At 39.8% G+C, this 10793-nt stretch overlaps 1 protein-coding gene across 1 annotated transcript; it reads right to left on the bottom strand.

The window, feature by feature from the left end:
• Nucleotides 1-1135: 1135 nt before the first annotated feature.
• On the bottom strand, nt 1136-4240 carry LOC114300853 (uncharacterized). The gene is made up of 2 exons (XM_082880544.1): nt 3656-4240; nt 1136-3427 (listed from the first exon to the last, which is right to left on the bottom strand). The coding sequence occupies exons 1-2, from the start codon at nt 4238-4240 to the stop codon at nt 1136-1138; spliced, it is 2877 nt and encodes a 958-aa protein (XP_082736670.1).
• Between the last annotated feature and the right edge of the window lie 6553 nt (nt 4241-10793).

Raw genomic sequence — 10793 nt, 5'->3', positions numbered from 1 at the left:
TAAGAAAACAATTTAAGTAGAGATAATTACAAAGATTATGCAAAAATAAAGGACAGTACAATTGACCCAACTTCATATATAAAGAACAGAACAACAAACGACTCTAAATCAAGAACGAATGAGTGAAATGTGACTATACAAAACTGTTTACAATTGTCTATGTTGGCACCCAAAACGGGTTAACTTGCAAATAACACTGCTTCTGGATCTTGTATGCAATCTGGAATTTCATGGTGAAAGAGACAGAAGGAACTTATTAATTCACCTAGCTAATAAGCGTCCTCTAAAGAGTTGGCTCTCACAACTGAAAGTGGATAGGCCAAAGTGATATTTTAGTTAAAGTATAAGTGTTAAGTATAATTAAGCTTATTTTGTTTTAATAACATATATGAGTGATTAACTTTTTTTTTTTTTGATCGGCAAAGAAGATCTTTATTGATGAAAGCATGCAAAAAGCTACAAAAACATCAATAAAGAGGAGCTTGGAGCTAAATGAAGCTCCAAGCTCCAGTTGGTGAGAAACCAACAAAGAAACAAAAAGAAAATCAAAACAGATCAGCAACCAACTCAGCAGATCAGACCATACTAGTCGTTACATAACAGAATCGGACCATACTACTCCTTACATAGCAGACCAACATTCAGCAGCCAACATCCAGCAGAACTTGCAAAGCAACTGAAGACTTGAGCCTAAACCAGAGAGCAGACCAACAGATCAGACCAACCAAAGAGCAGACCAACCTAGAAACCAACAGATCAGACCAACCTAGAAACCAACATCCAACAACTGAAGACATGAGACTAAACCAGAGAGTAGACCAACAGATCATATTCAGAACAGAACTGAAGCCTTCCAAACCCATCTGAATTCATAACAAAATATCTGACTCAACTCCTCTGCCTATCAACTGAACCCTACCAAATCCAGCTCAAAACAGATTCAGGAACATCAACACAGTACAACAGAACATCAGAAGACAACAAAAACCAGAATTTGTGCAGCAATTAACACACAGCCTTCCAAATCTGTCAAGGTAGAATAGAGCAGCAAAGCACAGAGTAGAGCAACACAACAACACAACTCCACCACTGCCAGCCAATCCACAAGTGATCACCTGGCACACAATCCAACCTTCTAGCATAGAATCCTCCTAACATGCTGCAAATTTGATACCAGCTCCTGAACTGAGTAGAAACTATCCCTTGACTCAGCCTTAAACCATAAGATGACTCTTGTCTTAATCAGTTCCAACAACTCCTCCATCAAAGGTTGTTTCCCATTAAACACACACTCATTCCTCATCTTCCAAACAGACCATAGAGTGGCCAAACCTACAACACTTTCAGGTGAAACCCATTGCATCCCCCAACACTTTAGTAGATTTGACCATACTTGCCAAACAACAGGACATAATAGCATAACATGGTTCAAAGATTCTAATTCCTCATTACAAAAAACACAATCAGACCTGGTATTTTGATCCAGCAGTCCTAAGCTTTGTAGATATGCTCTTGATTTGATTCTGCCTTTCCAAACAAGCCAGCAAGAAAATTTAACCTTTGGTGGCGACACGTTCTTCCAAATAAGCTCAGTGGCTGGTAAAACCTGCCCAGAAGTAAGTTTATTGTAAGCAGCGACAGTGCTGAACAACCAATTTGAAGAGGCCTTCCAAACCAAGGCATCAGCTTTCTCAGTCAAACATGGGGTATTGCTATTTAACTTATCCATGAGTCTTACAACTTCAAGTTCCTCCCAAGCCCTCATTCTCCTCCTAAACTTCAGGTCCCACTTTGCTGTGATTCTTTTTCTTTCAACCAGATGAGATAGAGGAACCTCTTTCTCCAACGACAGCTCAAATAGCCTTGGATATTCCTCCTTGAAACACTTTTCACCCATCCAATGGTCTTCCCAAAATCTGATTCTAGATCCATTCCCCACTTGAATTTCACAGTTTGCCACATAGAAACTGTAGAGCTGAGTGTTACTAACAGCCGTATTGAGAATATCACCCCAAATTTTCGATCTCTGCTGACCATCCTCAGTGAATGGAAGCCATTTTCCACCAGCGCTGCCATATTTGCTAATTAAGATAGACTTCCACAATGACCTATCTTCACAACCACATCTCCACCACCATTTAGCTAACAAACAGTCGTTTACCATTCTTAACTTCCTAATGCCCAAACCCCCAATGTCTTTGCTCTTTGAAACCTCCTCCCATTTGTCCAAATGCAACTTCTTTTTTATCGTTGAGCCACCCCACAAGAATCTGGCTTGGATCCTATCAAGTAGTCTTACTACACTCTCAGGCATTTTAAAAATTGAAAGATAAAAGATGGGTAGAGATGACAACACTGCTTTAACAAGTGTTAATCTGCCTCCAAATGATAAAAGCTTCATTTCCCAAGAAGCCAATTTAGCCTTGAATTTGTTAATTACAGGCAACCAAGTACTTCTCCTCCTTGGACTTGTGCCCAATAGCAACCCAAGATACATAAATGGTAGTTTTTGACACAAACAATTTAGTTGTTTCGCATAAACTTCCCCGATATCCTCATTGACCCCAACCCCGCACACATGACTTTTATGAAAGTTAATCTTCAACCCCGATATCACTTCAAAGCACCTCAAAATCCTTTTAATATTTTGAATCTCAAGCTCATCTGCTTCACCAAAAACTATTGTATCATCCGCAAATTGAAGGTGGGTAACAATGATTTCCCTATGTCCAATTGCAACTCCTTTTATGACACCCAAAGATCTAGCTCTTTGGAAGAGCATATTCAGGCCTTCTGCCAAAATGTTAAAAAGGAAAGGCGACAAGGGGTCCCCTTGTCTAAGACCCTTCTCTGGACTACACTCTGCCGTAGGAGAACCATTAACAAGAATTGAAACCCTTGTTGAGGATAAGCACTCTTTCATCCATCTAGTCCACTTATCTTGGAAGCCAAACTTAGACATGAAATCCAACAGACAGCCCCAGTTAACGGTGTCATAAGCTTTTTCGAAATCCAGTTTAAGAATTATCCTCTTCTTCTTTCTTTTCTTCCACCAATCAATTATCTCATTTGATATCAACACCCCATCCAAAATGTTCCTACCACCTATGAAGGCATATTGAGCTTCACCTATAATCTGAGATAAAACTTTCTTAAGTCTATTAGCAAGAACTTTAGATAGAATTTTATAAAGAGACCCAATAAGGCTGATAGGCCTATAATCAGCAAGTCCACCAGGATTCTCTATCTTGGGAATTAGTGTTATAAACGAGCTATTAACTCCTTTAGCTAGGCAGCCATTAGAGTGGAACTCTTTAAAGAACTTAAGGATATCTCCCTTAAACACATTCCAACATTGCTGGAAACACAACATATTGAAACTATCGGGCCCCGGAGCTTTGTTACCATCACTATCTCTCACTGCTCCCTAAATTTCAACTTCAGAAAAAGGAGCTATCAACCCAGAAAAATTTTCATCCTCTCCAATACGCTTGAATTCACCCATCAACTTGGGTCTAGACTTCCAATCTTCAGCAAATCTACTTTGAAAGTAATTAAGCACTTCTTTCTTTACCCGTTGCAGCTCTTCATGTACCTCCCCATTCACTTCAATTGAGTTCAGTAAATTCCTATTCTAACGACTTGTGGCCACCACATGGAAGAATCTAGTATTTTTATCCCCCTTCATGCTCCAGTTCATCCGAGATTTTTGTAGCCAAAGCCATTCCTCCCTTCTACTAAGAGACCAGAACTCCTTTCTAATTTCTCGCATCCTCTTTATTTCCTCCTCATCCAGACTCCTAGTTTCTACCACTAGATCAAAGGCATGAAGCTCCGCTTTAGCAATCTTTAGAGCCTCAGATACATTCCCAAAGACCTCACAGTTCCATTTTTTTAGTGCGAGCCTTAGGTCTTTTAATTTACACATAATCACATACCCTGCCCAGCCGGATATAGATGAATCGTCCCATGCTTTTTTCACAAACTTACAGAATTGTGGGTGTAAGGACCAAGCATTGATGAACCTAAATGGCCTAGGACCCCAATCCCTACCATCCTCCATAAGCAACAAGGGGCAATGATATGAGATTGTTCTCTCTAAACCCCACAATTTGAGTTTAAACCTCTCCACCCATTCCGAGGCCATGAGTACCCTATCTATCCTACTACACCTTTCACCATCATTGGAGTTCCACCATGTAAATTGACGACCCATCATAGGAGGATCTGTGAGTTCCATTGTCTCAATAAACTAATTGAAGTCCATCATTCCTTTATCTCTTCGAGAATAGCCTCTCATTTCCCCTAGGTGCCTTATTTCGTTAAAATCTCCAACAAGACACCATGGATTATTAACATCAGCCCTCAACTTTAACATAACTTCCCAGAACTTTCCCCTCTTGGACACATCATTCGGTGCATATATGTTTACAAATACACAATCAAAATCAGGTGAAAGAGTACCTGAGAGGAGAATGCAATTCCTCGTACAACAGCACTGAGTTAACTTGAAGACACTTGTTTTCCAAATGCACAACAAGCCTCCAGCCGCACCGTCAGAATCAACCACCATGAAATCCATATCATCCCCAGGCCATAATGACTTCACAAACTGTGCAGAAATATCTGATTGTTTTGTTTCTTGGAAAAAGACCATATCAGCTCCTTTTGTCTTAAGGAGTAGTTTGATCTGCCTTCTTTTTTCTACTCTACCCAGACCTCTAACATTCCATAAAATAAGCTTCATTAGGAAACTTGATAAAACACCTTTAATCACCTATCTTGTGCAGTTAATCTTGCACCGCAGGCTCCTTCTGAACCTCAGCCTTCCTCTGTGCAGCTTTAGCTCTATCATTAACTTCCATGGTGACTAGCTTTTTAATGACTTCCTTCTCCTTCCTTTCGAAGCATATTCCTAGGGCTTTGCCTAGCTGCACTGTTGCTTCTGCCTCCCTTTGTGGTGATTTTGCCTTACATTTACCTTTTTCATTCGAGTCTGATTTTAAAGATGCTCCAACTGTAGCTCTAAACAGCGCCCCTCTACTCCAGCTTCCCATAGTCACTGGTCCACTTTGTCTACTGCACCGACCTCTTTTTTCTTTCCTTCCGTGCTCAACTACCCTTCTTTGTGACGTTGAGCCCCCGTTTCATATGCTGCCATGGATGATCTGCAGTGAATTTTCCCTACCTCCATTTGGTTTGAGAAGTTTAAAAGTGGGCTAGACACAAGATGACCCACTGCTTTGAATACTTGAAACTGATGTCCCACAACCATGGGTTTGTGAATCTATATCAATGTGGCCCAACCCATCTTGGCCCAACCCATTACTATATGGTCTGACAGACTCCCTTACCATTTGAACCCCATTCAAAACAACTGCCAAATCAATCCCCTCAAGTTGAGGCCCATTTCCACTTAAACTTTCCATGAAACCGTTGGCTTTATCTTTAAGATCCTCCTTCTCTCTATTATTAATACTGAGATGATGGTTTTTCAGAGTCCCAGCCGCTGTAGCAGCGCATGCTTGGACTACAAATTGGCTTCCCAAACCCACCTTACATGTTTCCTCTACTACCGAGACAGAGTAGTCATTGGGACTAGAGATGATCATATCAGCCATGTTGGTTGCCAACTCAATTCGTTGGTCATTAACCACCTCATCCTTCTCAGCAGTTTCCGTCTGTCCTGTGGCATCCACCTCAGCTTCTTCTTTCCCTGGGTAATCACCATAGCTGCTGCACTGTTTCGCCATACCTTGGTTGCTCCATTGATCAGTCCTCCCCTGATATGAGGTAGCATAACACTGTTCCCCAATGGTTTTAACCACCACAACTTGTTCTTCACATACACTAATTGGATAAAACATATCTCTACACTTGATATGGATCACAGAGTTAATAGAGTTCATCACCTTAGTTGCAATCCGTATTCGCCCACACTTGAAAGACAAGGATCTAGTTGTTTCCTCCTCTATGCTTATCATTTCGCCCCACAACCGACCAATTTTGTTGAAGGTGTCTGTATTCCATAAATTTAGAGGCACACCGTAGCAACTTAGCCACACTAATCTTTCCTGATCAAGCACCATCCCTTGTTCCTAATCTGAAACTGATTCGCACCATTCATTGAGACAGTCTACCAATCATGCCATTTGGTTATCCTTTTCCGCCTTCGAGCTAAAAGACACCACTGCCATCTTACCACCCCCTTCCCTCACTATGATTTCCTTGGAACCTTTTTCATGAATACTCTTTTGAAAGTCTAGAAACGCAAAGTAACTTTTAAGTTTAACAATAACACTTTCATATAGCCAACCATTCCCAGCTTCAACGCCCAGAATGACTTGCCCTTCATTGCCTTTTCTCTTTCCCTGATGTACCACTTCTGCATATGACTTAGGTCCTATTCGCCCAAAATTTACTAATCCTTCATTCCTTTCCCGACCTTCCTGAACTCTACCACCAGTTTCGCCTACCTTCTTCATATGGTTGTCCACTTTGAGCTTCCCATGTGCTTTTTCAAACTCCGCTAGCTTAACCTGTAATTCTTTATCATCACACCATAGACCATTGGCTTTTCGTATTGCGACATCTGCAGCAACTGGGCAATCGAATCTCACAAACCCAAACCGGGATTTGGTTAGCTTCCTCGTTTTGTTCGGGATGAATACATCTTTCACCATCCTAAACTTCATGAAAAGTGAGAACAGCTCTTTTGGACTCATGGACCAAGGTAGGTTGTCCACAAAAATGGTGAGTAGCCTCCTCCCACCACCTCGACTTGTTTCTTGCAGAATCTGCTTCCTTCTACCATAGATCACCGGCTGCCAACCTCCTGCTATAACAACATCATGCCCTTTCCCTTGCCTTCTCTCACCTTCATCTCTTGCCTGTTAAGACAATACCTATTGATGGTACAGCAACTGGGGAATCAATACAGATCAAACCTTTGGTCATATGAGTGATTAACTTACTAGCATTAAAATGAATTCCTGCCACCACCACTACGAGTACCTCACTAAATTGATGCCTATTTTGAGAAGTTAAAATTTTAGTTAAAGTGTTAAAAAGTCATTATAATTTTTTTTTTGAATTTAAATTAATTATAAATTTATATTCCTATTTTATAGTCATTAGATATGTAATGGAGTTTCTCTGTTATATAAATGAGATGGAGAGAATCAAATTCCAAAAAAATCTAATTATTCATCTTGCTACCCTTTTTTTTGTGTGTGTGTGTGTGTAAAAAATCAAATAATCACTAAAATATCGATTCACAAAACAAGTTAGAGTTGTAGTTTGAGCCCAACTCCAAGTGCCTAATAAAAAATAAAAAGTTAGTTGTAGTTTGGGGTTTGTAAAAAATTTAGCTGTCATATAGCTATGAATATTGTTTGAAAGACGTTGCCAAGTGATGATATGAACATGATACCAGTAACCATATTTTTAAAAGCTGCTTTATGTTTATTTATTTAAATGTTGAAATGGATTTCTCACCTAATCCCATTAACGGCAGATGCATCCAAAGCATCACAATTAATTAGCAATTAATTACGTAAATGGAGGTTTATTCTATTCCTATTAGACACAGAAAGGGTTTATCACATTTTTTTAAACAAATGTCAATGAGTGACTTTTGTGTATTGTTTAATATTAAAATTTAAATGATAAATGTTTCTTAAATAAATAAATTAAAAAAATAATTCTGAAATCAATAAAAATGTGTTGAAATAAGTGAAAACTATATCATATTTTTAATCTAAATATTCAAATACCCAACTCCTTTTTATACAAGTTTTTTTTAAAAAAATAAAATTAAGAAACAAACTTGGGCAGCCAAGATTTCAACCTTGGAGGGTCGCAAAGGAAAGTGATCAGTCTGCTCAAGTTAATTGACTAAAATATTATTTTAATTAATTTATTTATTGATCTATATAATGGTTTAAATAACTTTAACATAATCTAATAATGATATGTAAAATATTTATGTTAGTATCCAAAAAAAAAAAAAAAAAAAAAAATTCACTAAACATATTTAGAAACTCTTCAAAAATACGCTCAATTTAGAAATTTAGTTAAAAGTCAAATGTCAACTTTTAATCTATTTTAGGTCATATCACTATTCTATTTTTTTAATCTATTTTAAAAAAAAATCAAAAAATTAAGTTTTAACCAACGCCTAGCAACAATAATGTTTACAGCATCCTTACTAGGCCACTTATATTTTATCCCAAAATATTATTAAAAAATTTATTCCCTATTTTAGGAATCGCTTTTTCATTTGTTTCTCCCAACAAACTCTCTATTCTTTCTCTATTCTATTAAAATAATATTTTACCTCCCCCAACAAACAGGCCTAAGACAGAGTGCAAAATACGCCCAAAACAGAGTGTAAAACAACACCAACAAAACAACAGACCAAAGCATCCAAAAACAAATAACGGCAGTCGACTGGCTAGACAACCAGGCGGTCGACAGGTCAGGCCAATTTTGGGCATTTTCCTTCTCCAACTACAGGCACTCACGGTACATCCGGGGGGGCATGCAAGAAGGCATCCCCTTCGCGCCTTCAACGAAATAAAATAAGAATTTATTAGATATGAGGAAGCTACAATGACTCCCTACAAATAGCGAGTCACTGTAGCAACACTTATATTTGAAGGGTTGGATAAGGGATTTGCTGGGGAAGAATTTCCAAAGAATTATTCCCTTATAATAGCAAAAAGTTACTATAAGGGAGCTGCTGAGGATGCTCCTAGAAACTTTCTTGCAACAAGTCCAACGCTGGAAATGGGAGTTGAGCAGTACTTGGTATTGGTAGAAATTATTCAATGCTCTAAGAGCACTATGTGCCATGTGGTGCTCATACCAATCAAAGCACGCCTCCCAACATGTTTGCCAGTCGATCTATCCACATTAGCTTAATTAATTTAACGAAAATATCATTCTAAGAGCATCCTTACCAGCTGTGGAAAATTGGTTTGGAAATACTCTTCTGATCTTGAGAGATGCTCGTGATCCTCTGCTAGTTACCTGAAAATGAATAAACACTCCGGTCGGGGGTGCCGGAATTAGCACTCTGACGGGCAAGTCAGTCTCAACACTCAAGATTTCTTGTATTCTAAGTTAAATATATTGGTTCTCACGTACCTCTTTCTAGCTGATGTTCTTCTATTTATATATTTTCTTTCTTGGGCGTCAGGATTGGGCCGATCTTTAATTCAACATTCAGCCTCTTTCGCAGAAGACTGCTTTTAACTCAGCCCCTCACCTAACCGGCCTTTCAACCGAATAGGGTAGGAGGCCGAATATGTGGGGAGAAGCCGAACACTTTGTTTATACTCCAGCTTTCCAAGTTCATATATTCGGCTTCTTTACGATCCTCATTATTTAGCCCCCATAATTGCCCCCCAAACACCCCACTAATGACAGTTGGTTGGAGTGTTGGGTTTCGAACTCGAAAAGTCAAGGCCGAAATTCGGCTTTCGGCGGGTGACCTCATTCCAATGCAGATGTCTGAGCACACGCTTCTCGGTTATCATTTTAACTTCTCGCCCTTTCATACACTTCTATTTATTATGATTTAAAATTTGGACGTCCTTTCAAATACATACACTTTCAGATACTTGTTGCTGGCCTCCCTTCCAAACTATTTCTGCAACTTCCTTTGTTCCACAATCTTCTTCGTCTCTTGTAAGTTTTCTCCCTCTCTGCTCTAAATCCTTTTTCCTGGTTTGTTTTTAGTTTAGAATATATCTATAACCTGAAGAAAATGGCAAAACATTTGAAAGATCTCCTCTCTTTGAATCGAATCTCTGGCTTTCGACGCCATTTTTCTATTCCTGATGACGTCCGTCTGTCTCTAGTGACAGGCAGCACCCTCGATATGGAGAGGGCTAGCGAAACCACGATCGTCTTTCCTCTTCTATCAATCGCAGAGGGTAGAGTCTGATTCCCCCTTCACCCACTCCTTAGGGCTGTGCTCTGCCATTGAGGTCTAATTCCTTCCCAACCCAATGTCAATTTCTTTACAATCATAATGGGGATTGTAGCGCTAAACCATCGTCTTAGGATCAACCTCGGTATTCATGCTATTCAGCATTATTATGCCTTGGCCAAGTTCTCTGGTCGGCACGGTCGTTATTTCTTTAGGGCCAAGGACACCGACCATTAACTAGTGACTGTGCTTTCCAGCTCTGGGAAGCGAGTCGATGATGTTATGGTCGTTGTCCAAGGCAACTGGGAGTTCAGTGAAGGCGAGGATCGCCTTGATCCTATTCCTAGGCAAAGGGGCGAACCAGGTGGCCGTATAGCCTGTTGTGTTTATTTTTCCTTTTATTATATTTATAAAGCTTCATTTTTGAGACCTAATGGTTTTGCTTGTGCAGGAAACGATTTGAAGAAAGTTTTGACCTCAACCGACGACGCCGTTTTTTCAAAGATAAAAGTTGCTTTGAAATACTTCGGCCGTCCAAGCCTCCAGAAACAAGGGAGGGCGGCCCATATTCTGCTTCAATATGAGCCGACGTACACGACTTTCTCAGTAGCAGAAAACATCTCGATTCCAAGGGGTGAGGAGTTTCCAACGGCTCTTATTTTGACCAACTTCAGAAATTTGCGCCAAATCGGCTTCGACGGATCCGACTCAGAGTGCGCAGAGGAGGTCGCCGACGATTCAGACTAGTCCAAAGCCAAAGTAGACGAGGCTTCAAGGCTAGCGTTTAAAAAAGCCGGCCTTGATTTAGCCAACCCTCCGTCCACCTCAGGTCGAGGGAAAGGTTACGAAGACGTCT

Source organism: Camellia sinensis, chromosome 7 (genome assembly GCF_055761805.1).
Source record: "Camellia sinensis isolate YWXY chromosome 7, ASM5576180v1, whole genome shotgun sequence".
NCBI classification, from domain to species: domain Eukaryota; kingdom Viridiplantae; phylum Streptophyta; class Magnoliopsida; order Ericales; family Theaceae; genus Camellia; species Camellia sinensis.
The sequence above is the reverse complement of the archived record's forward strand: the minus strand, read 5'-3'. Positions and strand labels throughout refer to the sequence as shown.

What these genes read in the sequence shown, in the direction of transcription:
- LOC114300853 (XM_082880544.1), bottom strand. Translation starts at nt 4,240, where the DNA reads ATGGAACTCACAGATCCTCCTATGATGGGTCGTCAATTTACATGGTGG. An exon ending in AAAATACTAGATTCTTCCAT is followed by an intron (nt 3,428 to 3,655) that starts GTGGTGGCCACA and finishes GTTGAAATTTAG; the next exon opens with GGAGCAGTGAGAGATAGTGA.